The sequence below is a fragment of the Meleagris gallopavo genome, chromosome 9, assembly GCF_905368555.1.
Source record: "Meleagris gallopavo chromosome 9, MGAL_WU_HG_1.1, whole genome shotgun sequence".
In the NCBI taxonomy this organism is placed as follows: Eukaryota; Metazoa; Chordata; class Aves; order Galliformes; family Phasianidae; genus Meleagris; species Meleagris gallopavo.
Window position 1 is genome coordinate 8,433,770 of NC_139412.1, and position 17,164 is coordinate 8,450,933.

Here is a 17,164-nt window from a genome sequence, read left to right on the forward strand (position 1 = left end):
CACCCTGCTGACCTGCTTCAGCTACATGCTGATAGCACCAGGGAGAATTCCATGAGGCAGCCCAGCACTCCAGCTTTCCCCAGCTGCCCAGCAGGTGCTCTGTATCTCCAGAAACAAGAAAACCAAGTCAACAGGTTTCCTACATTCCTCAAGTTTTCATTTCAATTTGGTAATTATTTCAATACACTTAACCTAGTTGGCAACTTCCAGCATTCATGAATTCCTTCAGAATGTTCATAAATACATCACAATTAATAACTAGAAGCAATCCAAAAGACAAAGAAGCTGGAAGAAGCAAAAGGCAGCTCTCAGCAGAAGCTGACCAACAACTTGATGGGCATTTGGTAATACCTCCTTGACTGAGTGCTGAGCATCTGCAAGTTTTTGATCAGAAGCACCACCTCTGCACAGACTTTTCTTGCCCTAACTCATCCATCCTGTGAAAGCTGTGCACAGCCAAGCCTTCGCAGCATCTAGCAGGACAGAGTTTTAAAGTTTGCTGTACTTGCAGACCACCTGCTTCTGTTTTTAACTACTGTTAACTTCATCTGCCTTCTAATTCCTGCAACAAGCATGAGTGCTCACTCCTTCCATGCTGTTTCACAGCTTCACACCACCGTTGGCCAAACACACAGAAGCTGCTCTTCACCCATCACTCTCACCACTTTTCTGTTGGTTTTTGTTCTGCCTGGACACCATTACTTTCTGAATAATCCCAGAATGGCTCAAGTTGAAAGGAACCTTAAATAAGTACATGAAGAGCCCTCAGGCAATCTGCGTATATTTAAACTGATTTAAAATTGATGTTCTCCATGACTATTTCATCCTATTTACTGGAAGGGAGCTGCAAGCTTTAGCAACCAATTAAATAAGAGACACATGTACCAGCATGTGCAAATACGACTTAAGTACCCTTACTATCCCCCAAACACTCCCTGCCTGCTGCCAAAATTAGATCTTCATTTCCTGTGCTATTAATAGCAACAGTGAACATCTTCTATGTGTGTACAGAACAACTACAGAGTACAACCTCCTAATCCAACACCTTCCCTTGAAGAATACCAGGCTAATGCTTTCCTGATCTATTCTTTTCTTTATATTAATCCACGTACAACATGAGAAGTACATTATATCAAACCTAAATTAAAACAAACATAGTAAGCATTAACCCATGCAAGAGAAAAGCACTGTACAAATTCTTTGAAGAGCCTTTGAAATCTACACCAAGAACTCTTCTTTGCTCACTTCCTAACACGTCAGGACCCACAGCTAAGCTTGCTTGGACCCTTTTCCAGTACTGATACATTACTTTAACATGAATAAAACGTAAACTGACATGCAGAACGTTTTCTGTTAACTAACACAAAGTGAGAGTTCTGTTTACTCTTTCTTTTTTAATACTGATTCTGATTAATTTATCAGCGGTGAATTTAACAGTACAACTTCCCCCCCATAGGCATTATTTTAAAATTGTACAGCCCTAGTCATGGATCAGATCCCAGCTGAATCATATAGAACATAACAGAACAAAAATACAGTTCCTTCTACAAAGAATTTACAACTCTAACTGCTGATGCGGGACAGGAAATAAAGAACACGAACAGAGCAGCAAAAAATGCCATGCAGCTCAGTAGTTACTGGGTCTTCAGGGGTTTTGGTTGTTTGAGGTTGCTTTTTTGTTCACTTTTTTTTTAAAGTTTATTTGGGGTTGTTTTTACTTTTTTGTTTAAATATTTCAAAACACTGATCACCATCAAGATTTTTAGTCCTCATAGCAATAGACATAAAAGAAAACACAACTCTGTGGACGCTTCTGGCAATACCTGCTACAACACAACTGACAGCATGGAGAAAGTTACAAAGCAAAAATTCATACAATCCCACAGTCAAGTCTATGCTACTCAAATAGCAAAATCAGGAAAAAATCCAACAGACAGGACAAACGGGAAAGGGAGCCTAAGATAAAAGACTTTGATGCTGCAGGGAAAGGTAATGTCAGATACAAGTTCTAAATTACCCTATGAAGTTACCGTATGAAGTGTGATGATCACAATCCAGTTCAAGAAAGATCTGCTTACCCATTCCATGGATCAGGGCTCACCAAAAACTCCAGAAGAGAGATCTCCAAGTAGTGATCTCTCCCTGGTGACAGCCAGCCCTTAAATAAGATTAGGGAGGGGTGGAACCTGGTCCCAGTCAGATAGGTGAATTGCTTCCACCTGTGCTCACAGGTCTGGCTGTGTCCCTTCACCAGGTGCTCAATCATTGGTTCAGGCTGTGACTTAGCAATTCCCATACAGATGCATTGCAGAAAGAGAAATGATTCCTGGAAAGCTATGAACATGCATGTTTGTACAGTTTTGAAATTCCACCTTCACCTTCTTAGACTTCACTAATTAATTTAATGGCTATTTCTTAATACATGTAAAGTATGACCAAAAGAGAATAAGTGAGCAGAGTATACGTACACACGTGCACGCACACACTGCTACTCCAAAGGGTAACCTATACACAACATCACCAGTTTGAAGATCACGTGCATGTTATCTTGCCTTCCAAGTTCCTACTGCTGAGAATCTTTACCTCCATTCTGCCACTACTTTTTCATATGGCTGCATCCTAAAACTTTAACACCACTGAGTCACAGAGTGCTACAGTAAATGAATTTGACATTTTTAATGTGAGTCACTAAAAAGTAGAAGTTGAGTAACTTTTGAGCTGAGAAGCTCAAAATTCTAAGTTAAGAAATGATAAAGCTATAGAAATGAATTAATATGACTACACAAATGTTCTTAATATGTCATTTGTATGGAGCTGCTGAATCATGGCCTCTAATTCATCACCTGAGGCAAGCAATGAGTCAGCCAAGGGAGCACAGGTGAAGGCAAATCACCTGTGCTGCAGGAAGGGGTGGAGCCTGGCTGCACCTCTCCTAGACCCATTGAAGAGCTGACTGCTAGTGGGGAAGGATTTCTCTGGAAGTCTGCTCCACTGGAGTCTGTCATGGGAGCCCAGGATAGGGTGTGTCCTTTTTTTCTTACTCTAGTATAATAATTACATCAGCCAAACTCCTGGATATACTATATCATCTGTATATTCATTGATTGTACAGTCATTTCATCTGTAAGCTTCCAGAACAACTTAAAGTGTACATGCTACTGCTGTGGGAAGTATAAGAATGTATTGCTTTCAGTATATCAAAGTGCAGCTTCATCCAAGTGGGTGAAGATACATTGGTCCTTTACATCAACTAATTAATGACATGAACGTGAAGTATGAAGATCATTTCATATCATACTATGATGTTAGGGTTCCAGTTACATACTTTGAGCCATAAATACTTGAATGTTTTATTATTTCTCAAACTCAGTATCTCTTTTCAATGACAGAATTAGATGTTTCTCCAAAAACTATTCAATTAACCCAACCCACAAGAATACCACAAGGGATTACATTTGGATTTTGAAACTAACTTGAAATTAGAGGACAATAGAATAACTTATTCATGATTATTTCTAAGAATTATTTTTAATTTGTATTTGATTAATATTAAAATAGCCTTTATCTTAACCACTGAAAACAGAAGCTCCATTAGTATGAAAACTGTGAGCAGTACTGAATATCACTGTGCATAAGTCCCAAGGTCATGTGAAAAATCCTTTAATTCATGTTTCTATTAAAAATTTTTTTTTCAGAGAAGTGTATGCTCATCAAGACAGCATACTGGTAATGGCAACGCATCCCACAAGGCTAAGAATAACCTCTACAAAGGGAGTAAGCATTCCAGGAGGTACGGGCAGTACATAAGCAAAGTCCTCTGAAAGGGTAGAGAATTTCTGTCGGAACTTCCCTCTCCCCATAAACAGCCATTTGAAAACTACTGCTTTAGGGAAGACTGCTCATCATCTCAGAAACACTGCCATAGAACGAAGACCAAAAAAAAGAAAAATAGAACGCTGAAAATAAAAGCCGTGTAACAGACACTCCCCTCAAAAAATTTATCACTCATGCAAACTGTACACCGACCTTCAGGTGTCCCACTTTTCTGCACCAATCCAGTTTAGGATGATGTTATTCCATGCTCTAATAAAAGAGAAGAAAAAAATTCAAACAAAAGAAGGAAAGAAGAAGCAAGTATTACACTTGCTCCCTTCTACTTGCATGTAATCCTTTTGATTGTTCAGTGCAGAACCAGTTCTTAACTCCAAGAGCTGAAATACATTTGTATATACATTTTTAAATATGCCATGAATAGGCAGTAAGCAATTTTATAAAAATGCAGGCAGGTTAAGACTGGCCAAAAGAAATCCTCATATGTAAGAGACTTCACAATTAGATAAGGTGTTACTGTAAGTCACTGTGTTATTAAAGATGAGAGACTGACAAACTTTAATAGTCCATCTCAGCACAGAGAATTAACACCTTTATGTACACGCTACAATTAATCAACAAATAAGAGGTACTTGAGGGAATGTGCTTAAATGATTTAATACTCTTGAACATAAATACAAAGAAAAATCATGAGATAGCTCCATTACTACATCTTCCATTTGCAAATTGTACAGAACTACATGGATTAATTCTTTCTTGTCCAGCTTCTTGCCAGACCAACAACTTAAATTGATCTGAGATCCAGAGCGGAGACCCACCATCTATTGTCACGTGTCCTTACTCCAAGAAAACTGGCTAGTACAGAGGCAAGAAAAATATCTGAATGAGCAGTTGGATGACAAAGACTTCGGCAACCGTGGACAAGAAGAGTGGAAAGATAACCAAATCTTTACTGCAGACCACTGTTCTTCCACTTTCTTATATGCAGTAGTCAGAAAATTCAGATTACCAAAGACAGAATTTTTTAGATTCCTTGCTGATACTAACATTTTAAAAGTAGCTCCCAGAGATGGTGCTGTATACCAGATGCCATGACATATCTCAGTAGATACCCATCTAAGATGTCCTGACCTCAGTATTAGTCTTACTATACTACAGCACTTCAGTGAAAAAGCCATCAGGGTTAGAAAATTCAGCTGGATACTTGTTCACCGCTCTCTCCATTGATTTCTCACACAGTATCAAGATAAGTACAAGGCCTCTTTTGTTATCTCTATGGTGGTAAATAACTGGATCCAGCAAATCTAAACAGAAAAACGCAGTCTAGGATTATTTGCTCCTTAAGTATCAGAGAATCTCCTACCTTAAGAGGAAAACTGTCCTTAAATTGCCATGAGAGGTTTATCTGCTAAGACTCAAAGGAGAACCTCCTGATCCAAAGAAATGACTTCCTAACAAGTTCTCCATAATTCTAACAATAATAATAAAATATTTTGTATAAAACTTCAAGGTTTTCTCATCTTTCAGTTGTGAACATTTTTGGGGTGATAATGGTGAAAATGCCGACAAAGATAAATATAAGCTGAAAATTCAGTTGTATTCCTGGGGGGTACAGAAGGAAATGCAGCCTCCCCACCCATAATGTGTTTATGTAAACATTATGCCAGGAGTTGTGCCTCTGTCAGAGAAATGAAAGCAGTGCCAGAATTGACATTCTTAACACCGAAGCATCCAAAAGCTATACAAAAAAAAACAACCATTTTAATAGCTTTTAAATCCAATTTGTGTTTTTTTGGTGGTGTTTTTTCTAAATGTTTTAAGAGATGATGGAATATTTTAAGAGAACAGTGAATAGAAGTATTTGTTAATCTCAAGACAAGTAGTAACATGACAAACACTTTCACTTAAAAAACAATCTACAAATACATGTTTTTCCTTTCCAATCATACTACTGAAACCAGACACACTTCCACTGCATTACTTTAGTATTTTCTCCTACAGTTCTCATAAAAAGTGACTGAATTCTTTAGTCTTAATAATTGAATTTTAAGAATAATGTGGAAAATTATGAGCAACAAAGAGTGAATAGAATTATGATCTTAATAAAAAACATCACTAAACCAAGCCTACAAATAGCAGAAATATCCCTTATTACTTTTTGAACAAATACACAAATTTCTCTTTTACAACTACGGTACCTTCCACAGTTTCATTGTCAGGTTCCATTTTCTGCTTCCTGCATTCTCCCCTTCTCTTGATTCAAAACCATCCCTTTAACACATCATTCCTAATTAGATGATTAGTGCTTGGAAGGGCAGGAGATAAGTCATTTGCATAATTTAATCATAAAAAGAAGTTAAAGATACAGATTTTGCTGTTCGTTTGTACAATTATCTTCACCGGCCTGGGGGGCTGAGATTAATGTGATTAAACAGTATTTCTGCAAACAGGCAATTGTGTGTCCTCTATTAAAGCAGAGCTGGAGGCAAATGAAAAATTAATTTTAGAAGACAATCAATTTTATTCTACATGACTGTAATAAATAACAGCCCATCTGCACACAAGTCATTAGGCCCTGGAAGGCTACACGTGTCACAAAGTCTAAATGACATACAAGGCCGAGTTTTCCACCAAAAACGAATGAGTAATAAATGGTCCACCAACTGCCACTTCAATTCACAAAACGCATAGGATTTCCCAGAAAAAAACAGGTTGATGTGAAGACTGCTAAGCACTGATGGTGATCTAAGCTCATGCAGCATTCAGAAGTGCAGGTATTTGGTGGTTCACCAACCACGCTTCCGGTCTCAGACTGAGGAAGTTCAGATGTTTCCATGCACATCAGCGAACAGCTGTACTTCACAACATTTGTGATTTGTGGGACTGTTACTGCTCCGAAACACAGAATTGGTAGGCCTTGAAGAAAACTGCAGGTTCTTAGATAACCATTAGAAAACATATATATTCCTTCTGAAATAAATTTCCAAGAGCAGTTATTTTATAAGGAAATTGAACTGATAACACAACAACCTACATTTTTAGTACATTTCTGGTACTACAGTGTTAGTTAAATTTAGTATGATTTAAAACTTACGTAATTTGTTAGTATATGATTTAACATCTCACTTTTGATTACTTCTGTAGCCCAGAGAATTGAGTTAAAAATTAAACAAATACTTAAACTGAAAAGGAAAAGTATCATTTAAATTAAGAACCATTCATGACATAGTTTGAGTCTCATGAGATTTATGATTTCCTTAATATCCATTATTTTCCTGCTGAAGGTAACTTATAATCATTCCTTCGCTATCTTAAAATATTTGTTTTCCTTTGATAAGCAGTCCATTTTGCCATAAAAACTTGAAATCATAATTTGCTGAGGATGCGTGGTAGAATGCCTCCAAAGACAGCAAGTCTCCTGACGTGGTCCAGCCAGCCATTTGCAAGTTGGCTTTCCACTCACTTTTTTAATATTCTCTCAGCCTTAATATTCCCAGAAGTACTAGAGCTATGAAATTCACATTAGAAAGCTTCAAGTAAATTGTTAGAAATGAAAAAGACAAGTTTCTTCCACAGCAAAGGAAATGCTTTCTCTCTGAACACAGCTACTCTACAGAAGATATATCAATCATTACCATCTTAACATTTTCCACATGAAAAAAAATAATCAAAGCTCCTATACAAGTTTGCATTAACATCCAGTAATCAGCAGGCCCATATTCTTGGCAACGGTTCACCAGGTAATGGCATCGTGTGTTTAGTGAGCCTTGCTACCTCTCACCAATGCAGTGCCTTTCATCAGAAGAATTCAAGTTCACAGAAATTCTTTACCTGAATGTTCTGGGGTTCCACCAGCACCTTGTGTGTTTGTATGAGAATATGGACTTAAAGAGAAATCAACATCCATCTAAATATAACATTCCCTACATATGCAGGGGTTATCAGTGAACACTAAAGCTTAATTAATTATCCCACTGCAAAAAGTAGAAGAATAAACATCAGCATCAAAAAAAAATACTGCCACCCTCCCAATAGATATCCAAAGGTTAAATTCAACAGATATAGGTAAGTCACAAAACACACGCAGCAACAAAATCAGCAATATATTCAATATATTATCATGCATGCAATGCACAGATAATCAGATTTCCTGTGGAAGCTCTTAACATGATCAAGTCATAGTCCACTGTATACACACTGCACACAATGCACAGCTGCTTCAACCCTTTTCGGATCCCCATGCCTGATCACACAGGTGCTATAGGACTAGACAGTTCAAGCACAGCAGCTGCAGCCCAGACCTTCCAGCCCCTGGAATCCCAAATACTGCATACACCAACTCAGGCTCTGTTCTTTCTTTTCTCTTTGTACACCAAAAACCAATTCCTAGTAGGAGTTCATGCTTTGCAATACAACCTCACTGTGAGCCAGTAGAAGGCGGGCATCACAAGTGGTCTGTGATGTCTTTTGCTGTTCCTTTCCTAGAAGGGAGCACACAGAGCACCCATCTCTATATAACACTAATTACAGTATTAACAGATAACCAAGACTCCTTTTAAAGAAGTATCCACTCATCTCAGAGAATTAAGAGATGTCTGCACTGATATTAGGGCTCCAGGAAGAGGCACCGAGGGAGACAACCAGCACAAACAAGGTTTGTGTTCTGTTATGCAGAAACTTGCTGGAGAGGTTAGGAGAGACATACAAGGTGCAGCTCCCTATGCTTAGAGATGAAATACGGAAACAAGAATAATTCAGACTCTAATACAGTACCCCATTCAAATCCAGCACTGGGCTGGTTTACTCAGTCCCTGATCTAGCTGACTTAAACGCCTGGCAGAGTTGAGCATATAACTTTCTATTAGAACCTAAGTTTGGAAGACAGAACGAGAACACAGAATTTATATTATCCTAAACTGAGAGTGAATTAATAAAATAAAGATCTGTGGCTTTTCTTGAAAGAATTTCTTACAGAGAGTTTCTACCTGCATTGGAATACACAAGTGTAAGCACTCGGCTGCTCAGCTTCCGCTCATCATTTTGAACAATGCCCAAACTTTGCATAAGTCTCTCCCTAACGACACGCCATGGCTGCAGTAGCAGACAGCAATGCATCACTCCTTCTGCTCAGGCACAGCCCAGAGCGGGAGTGCAGCATGCTGCTGTGCTCCAAGGATGTGTGCTTCAGCAGAGGGGCTGCGGGCACCATGAACTCTGACAGATCACTGAGAACTAAGATAAGTAACAAAGTGAAGCCGTCGGAGCAACCATGCAGCTGGTAAAAATGATTTCTTAACAAGTGTCCTCAACTCAATGCATTTCTATATCAAATATGTCAAGTGCCTTATAAAATTCACTAAATAAAGCCACACAAACCTACAAAAAAAAAAATCCCACAAACCTACAAATACATATTTAAATCATAAACTCAAGCATCAGAGATAATACAAAGCTATCTGAGTTGACTACCTTAAGCCTTGCTTTAGTACTGTGTGAGCCTGCTGTGGCTGGGGGCAGCAAGCCCAGGGCAAGGGTTGGGGCAGGGAGGGCTTTATGGTCCCTTCCAACCCAGTCATTCTATGATCTTCTGACTGATATTCTACTGCTTTCTAACTGCCAGCATTTTGGTCACAATTACCTTACTCTGGTTTTGTGGGAGAGAGGGAGTGTTTTTTGTTTTTTTTTTTAAATATGTATTTTAAATCTGATGAAATAGAATTTTTCCAACTTCTGTTTCTAGTATCATCTCAATCTAGAGAGAACTGCCTTCCTCAGCATCAAAGTTCAAATGCACAATGAAAGAAGAGGCAGCTCCAGAGATGCACAGCAAGCAGCCTTCATCAGCCTCACAAAACACAACTGGGAAAATGTTTCCCCAACACAGGGCCTTTCCTTATTAACTGTTATAAAAACAGTCACTCAGCTATCACAAAAGTGTGCGGTAAAAAACCATACTAGGTAAAAACAACTGATATGCATAAGAAAAAAAAAACATTATCAATAGTATTTTAAGTGTACTGATTAGAAGTACGTTTTACATCTTTTCTTTAAACTAGCTTGATCTTCTTAATTAGCAACTCTTAAGTTACTGAAACATGTAAGTAACTGAATCTCCCTACTGGCACAACATCTGTGCTAGGAGTTTCATTACTGCCGCACCAATTTTGTATTACAAATTAAAAATATCTTCTCTGGTAGCACTGGGGAGTAAGACAAGTCATCAGCACATGCATATAGAGTTTCAGGAAATAATTTGTGAGACACAAAGCCCAAGCTAAATGTGACACGGATGACACATGGGTTACAACTCACATTCTGCTCCAGAAAAGGCAAATGCAGTGGCAGTGTCTGCACTGGCCCACTGGAAGGATGAGTCAGTAGGTCAGGGTCTGTATCCATGGCTAGCAGTCCTGTACACTGCCAGCTTCAACAACTTCCATCTCGCTGCCATCCCAATCCATGCTAATCAAAAGCTGTCTTCTATATCATCGTGATTTCAATTCTGTAAAGTGGTTGCCCAGAAAAACTGCAGAGTCTCCGGCCATGGGCATATTCAACACCTGACTCAACGTGGACCTGGACAAGCTGCTCTAGCTGACCCTGCTGGAGCACAGGAATTAGACTGTCTTGCCTCAGGAGGTCCCTGCCAACCTCTGCTGTTGTACGATTCTGCCAAGTTCAATGGCTTTAAATCTCAGCATGGTTATGCTGTAAAATAACTTTGATTAGCTTATTAATAAAAGCCTTCTGCTTTAATTTCAGTGTCTGTACAGGCTTAGAAGCAGCAGAGGAAAGTGACTAAATGTTTTTGCTGACTAAAAGTAACCTGAGAGCATCCTAACCTAAACATTATTTTGACACACTGGACAGAACAAAAATAAATAAATCACATGCTGGGAATTTCATGTACTTACATGGTTATGGAAAATATTAAAAACAAAAGTAAAAACTTAGAGAAGCCATTATGGTAATTCCTACAGCCACACAAGTTATGTGGGAAATTCAGTTTGTGTCCACAGCAAATGCAATAAAAATTAAGTTTCTATGGTATTCTAAACTCTGGATTTTTGAAAAATTCCATACGTATAGAAAGGTGTTCATAGATCTGACATGGGATCAATGCAACTGATGTATTTTCCATCTCTACTTACAGGGCAGCTGAAATACGATATGATACAAGAACCGTGATGGCAGAGGCCGAACGCTAGGAACAACAGTGAAGACTATTAACAGTGAGTACAAAACAATGTGAAAAAACTGCAAAGCACTGAGATTCTGTAAACTGAAAAATCAGAACCACCTCCATCCAAAGCAGCATTGGACTTAACGGGATTCATTCTATAAGAGAAGAAAAAAAAAACATAGAGGTGGCATTCAAAGAGTAAGTGCAGCTTTCTGGCATGAAGAACACTTCTGCTTCTTCGTACAGGAAATCCTTAACAGCCTTATGAGCTGGTGAGATGCATCAGGCTGAGTCTCAAATAGAAAAAGTGAAAGAAAAGTGCACTGCAAATGTAAAGTGTGACATATTTCAGTAGTCACAAACAGACTAGACTGCATATACTTTTAGACCAAACACAACAGGTAGCATCTTAATTCTAAAAAAGGTACTTTGCACTCAAAACCCCCAAAGCAGATTTTCCTTTGATTTCCCTATTCAGTAATCAGGTATTCAATTAAAATAAGGGGAAAAAAAGACAGAAACAGTATTACAGCAAACAACTTCAAAATTCTGTGTCTACTCTACACTTTGTGTCTACCTACCCTTTCTGTCACGACAGCCTGTGAAATGAATTGGAAACATTTCAAAATAGTTAAGATTTCTACCTGATTCACTAATACCATACACCACAGAAAGTGTCGGCACTAAGAAAGACAGAAAATGAGTTGAATTGCTGGAAAAAATCTGAAGAATCATATACTAAAGATTGCCTCACTGCTTACATTCACACTGTGTATTACAAAATCACTGCTCATTCAATACCTTGGTGTCTATGGGCCAAGTACTCATACCACAACCCTAAAACTGTCAGAAGAAACCTTCAATTAATGACAGTATTAATGGAGCTTTATGTAGCATTGATAAGAGGTCATAGGCATACTAGATACCCCAAGTTTTTACACATTGCTGGAAAAAAAAAAAGTCCATTATTAAAGAATAATCCAATGAAGGCACTGTTCGTGATGGTATTATCATATTTTTCAGTATAAGCAAAAAGAGACTCCCTTCTATACAACTACTAAATACTTAGGATTCTAACATATTGCTTCAAGCTATAATGGTTATAACTGTTAATCCAATACACCTTTTATACTAACCCATAAACACACGAGTGGAAAAATAGCACAGATGTTCATCTCTAATGCAATTTCCATTCAATTTCCTAAGTGCAGTCCCTGTGTGCAAACTAGCTTAACGTTATGTTTAGCTTGCAAATTCTTTTAATAAATAATGAATGCAATAAAACTGGTAGATCAATGGCAAGCTGAGAAATCATAAAAAAAAGCCTTTTGTGCTCACGCTGTTGCCGATTTCAAACTTTAATCCAGCGGCAGATCGATACTACTTTTTCTTTTTAACCCATCACATAAATAGCAGCTAGACTAGATGTAGGTTAAATGCTGCTACCAGATATCAATTTCCAGAAGCTTGATAAGATCATCGGACACATTTCCAATTGAACATTTTATACCTTCACGTACAGACACCAACACATACTGCTAAATGTTACACGTTAAGACACTGAACAGGAACAAAGCCAGCATTATTCATTTTTGATTCTTACTTTTTGGGGAAGTGCTGTTTTTCAGCAAGTCAATAAAGGCTCCAGCATCATATATTTTAATGAGCAAAATGGGTTTAGCAGGTCAAGATGTACTGACAAGGAAATACAATCTCCCCACACTTGTTCACAACAATAAACTTCCTGTGCACACACAAACAGCACAGCTGTGCTACTAGAAAGAAAGGTAATTAAACAAATTTAAATTGTACAGAATTTGGATATTGTAGCCTTCAGAGGAAATCAATATTCAAGTATGTCAGCTAATGGATAGGGGTGCTTCTTACAGGCCAGAGAATAGGGGGAGAGCAAACCCTATGACTAAGTCCACGAAGAGGCAACAAAGATCAGAAGCACGCAGCCCCAAGGCACAGTTCTAATAGCAAGCAGTTTGAATCTAAATCACTGTGAATTACTACAAACTAACATACTTGTGCATGGTAACACATTTCAATCACAACAAAGTCTTGCCTTGGCTTACACCACAAGAACACATCACAGGAGGCAATGACTGCAATATACTCATGTTTTTTCCTTTTTGCTATTCACATAAAGAAGCACTAAAATGCTGCATTTCCACACACCTGTAGGGTTTAATTACATTGATAATTACATGAAGTTCCTGTCTACTTTCTTTTGTAAGTATTTTAAACTGAAGATTTGGGCAGTTTTATTCACAGCATCAGAAAACTCAAAATTATCACCTCTAGAACATGCAGAGAAAAGATTAAAGATCCTAATTCAGCAAGAAAAAGAGTAGGCAAAAAAATCAGTGCCTGTGAAAATGCCGAATATGCCTAATTCTTTCACTGATATTTAATAGATTAAATAAAGAGTGGGAAAAAAAAACGGATTTTAATCATGCACATCACACCTTTGATGAGAAGGGATCGGATCCTTCCACTGTTTCTAAGCTCTTTGCCCTTGCTCCAGCCACCGTGCACAGGCAGGGAAGGGAGGCTCAGAGCAGGGATCTAACAGCACCTTTAGCACCAATACTGACAAACAGCTCTCACCTAATTCCAGTCTGCTGCCAATTAAACCAGCAAGACAGTTCTTTAAAACACCTCCGAATGCTCGCTTTGGTAATTCTGCAGAAATTACAGAAGTGGAAGGATACCAGTTTCTCACGCTAAGGCCGCTGCCCCATGAGCAAACGTGATTTTCTAACTCACTGATTCTTGCAGTGCTCCTCAGTTCTAACAGAGCTCATTTCCACCTGCCCTGAAAACATTCCAAACACAGGCTGTGCATCCAACAACAGCCCCAGTGTGAGAATAATTCCCTGTCCACAGAGCTGGTCACTTGTGGAAGCTTTCTAAGTATAATGCTATTGCCACACATTGATATATTGGCCAAAGAAAGGCAAATACAACAATGGCAAAGCTTAAACTCATTTGAATAAACTGTGAATTTCTATTACATATATTGTTTCCTTTATCAAACTGAAACTACTGGAGCAAGAATACCAAGAATGCCAACATAAATCTAGATCTGTTACAGCCAGTTTCTCCAATTTATTCTCAGAAGCCCTATTGACAAAAAGTCATAGTTCTTCTGTTCTGGAGAGATTAGGAAAAGGAACAGTCTCAGTAACTTTTAACACACTAAAAGGAAAGAAATCCAGTTTAATAAAATGATGGAAGAAAATCACAAACTACTGCTCTATGTTCCAAAGGAAGCACATACGTGTTTTAATAAATATTAAAGATAAAAGGCAATGCAAACTGTGTGGAGCCTACTTGGGAAAAAATTGTCATTATTCATGGCAGAAGACTTCACACATCATGCAATCTTTTCCAGATTTTAAAACCAATTCCACAAAGACACATCCCAGTCTCTTCTGCTGTTTGTGTTCCACAGGTTCTGCTCCAAGATAACGGGTAGCAGACTATTCAGATCAGTAACTAACGGGGACTGACAACCTCTCTAGCACATTAGGCACTAAATGGTAAAAAGAGGAAAACAATTAACTAATATTCCTATTTTGCACAACAGATGTTGACTCAAAGAAATCTAAAAGAAACAGCGCTGTTTTTTTTTCTTAAAGAAATCCTTACTTCAGCCTGTAATCAATTTGGACACAACCATATTCTATTTATAGTAACACTTTTAACATGTTCCAGTCTTATATTATTTATTCGGATCATTCCTATTACAATGAAATATTAATGCTGAGAAAGTGGTTACTCTATTAAGGAGCTATCCTATGTTTAGATTTTAATATTGATCCACACTATTTGGACACAATTAATCATTCCATGTGAAACTGAGTTTGTGCGACTTTGTGTTAGAACACAATCAGAAGTTTAGTATCTTCCCCACAATAATGTCATGATTAAATTTATATTTTGACCTATTCCTAAAGGCAATTTAGTTATTCTAACAGAAGGGGGAAAAGGGGATACCGCCACTTTAAAAGCTTCAATCTCTTTGACATTGCTGGCAGTGTATGGGAACATTAATGCATCTGTCATGATAACAAGCTAAGAATAACATCTAGACATCAAACCGAGCAGAGAATCCATCTGAAGTGATTCATTCAGATCTGTCTCATTGATTTATTAAACACAGGGCAACATCTGCAGCCTCACAGAGCCGCTTGGCAAAATTAATGCAAGATCAATTCAAATGGAAAAAAGTGCAAAAGAGATAAATCAAAACACAATTTGCATGCAGCTCCACAATCAGGCTTATTGGGTGCAAATGCTCAATTTCCCTCCCAAAGCAAATGAGTTTAAATGTTGTTTTATCTTGGTAGAATTGTGTGATTTGAAGTGACAGTGAAGAGTTCTGCAGGTTGAAATGGTGAAAAGAAAAAGAGGAGAAGAAATGCATATTCAAAAGGTCTTTGCAAGCAACAAGAATATCATTAATACCTAATTGTTTAGCTTTTTTGTCTTTGCTACAAAAACACAGCATTTTTCAGTTGTGGAAGTCTCAGTAGAAAATTACATATGTATTATGCATACACACATGCAGGAAACATACAAATACTCCATTCTGGAGAAAAAGCATGTTACACTTCAAATGGAAAGCTCTACAGCTATGAAAAGAGAGGGGAATTTTAATCAAGGCTTCTCTAGAGTAGATACGCTTCTGTTGAAAATGTTTAAGCATTTTGGTACTTCCAAGCAAGCACAGACTTTCAGCGTGTCCAAAAAGAACCAGGGATTTTTTCCAGAAGCATAATCAATTCGCTCAGAAAGTGGAAAAATTCACTTCTGCATCTGTAACAAAACCCACGATGCTGGTGATAAGTCTTGAGAGAATGCTTTAAGTAAATCTCTCCTACAATGAAGAAAAGAGAGCAGAAATGAATTGTTTCTGATTTCAGTATGTCACCACTCCGAAAATCCACTAGTTTGGCTGAGTCTGAATGCACACTAAATATTTACTTAAGCAAAGAAGTTTATGTAATCAGATGTCCGCATTTAAAATCAATAGACACAGAAGCTCTGTGCAGTGCTACATGACGAGATTGCATTAATTATAATCCTGACATCGTTCTCCTAATAAAAGACAGAGTACTGCTGACTCTAGGGGAGCTTTTAATAGACAACACAACCAGACTCATTTTCTCATAAAATACCTGTATTTGCTGCTTAAATTATTTTTCAAGGGCTTTTATTGTTTGTGAATAGACAAAGTAACACAAACTATTAGCTGAACTGGACACTGAATCATTAAAAAAGTTGTACTAGAAAGCTTCCCAGAAAGCAGTATTTTATCTCACACACTGCTCTTCTTACTACACAATGAAAGCAGCAGACCAGTACTGTCCTTTTTCTGTAGGAAACAATCATTAAATAAGAAAACCCTGAAGAAAACATCATGGTTACACTCATGTTATATTGATACTTATGGACTGATGTATTGACATCATAGAAGCGTCCTCTACACAGTTGTAAATTTTGTGATGAAACCACAGTATAGTTTTCTATTTTACATAAACCTTATTCCTTGCTGCTAAAATTAAGCCTTTGCTCCTTCATTTCAGTAATCTCTGAAGATATTCCAAGCAAGTTACTGAATTTCATAACGATGCTGTATTCACCACATGCTTGAAGATGCTACTTGCAGTGAAAGGAATAGTTTCATTTTACAGACCTTGCTCCCAAATTCAGTTACACAGCTCTCCTTAATGGCAATCAAAGATGAGCACATTTTGGTTACACAGGTGAAATTAATATGCATACTTTTTTAAAAAAATACAAAGGTCAAAGATGTTTGTGTTCCAAGTACGTAAAACTCCTTCCATACATCCAACACAAAAATTTATGGCTTAAACATACACTTCCCTCGGGCAAGCTCAAGTTAGAAAAAGGAACGGAATAGATTAAGCAGAATTTCTATTATTTCAATTATGTATTAATTGTTTCCATTTCAACTAAAAGTTAATTAAAGTGCATAGTATTGTAAGAAATGTTGATTTCTAGTAGTCAGCTAACTTAGAAGACAATGGCAACCAATGTTTCTCATTGCTTTTTTGGACAGTTTTAAAGTTCACGTCCTCGTGTTCAAACTACATATAAATTTATATGAATTAA

At 37.7% G+C, this 17,164-nt stretch overlaps 1 protein-coding gene across 5 annotated transcripts in view; it reads right to left on the minus strand.

Moving 5' to 3' along the window:
- DACH2 (dachshund family transcription factor 2) overlaps nucleotides 1-17,164 on the minus strand; it is a 266,533-nt gene that overhangs the window by 247,005 nt on the left and 2,364 nt on the right. Inside the window, exon 2 of one of the 5 annotated variants that reach the window (XM_085230818.1) lies at nucleotides 1,824-1,826. The exons of the other annotated variants lie outside the window; for them this stretch is intronic. Within the exon in view, the coding sequence (XP_085086944.1) occupies nucleotides 1,824-1,826 (3 nt within the window). The remainder of the gene's footprint in view (nucleotides 1-1,823; nucleotides 1,827-17,164) is intronic. 5 annotated transcript variants of the gene reach the window in all.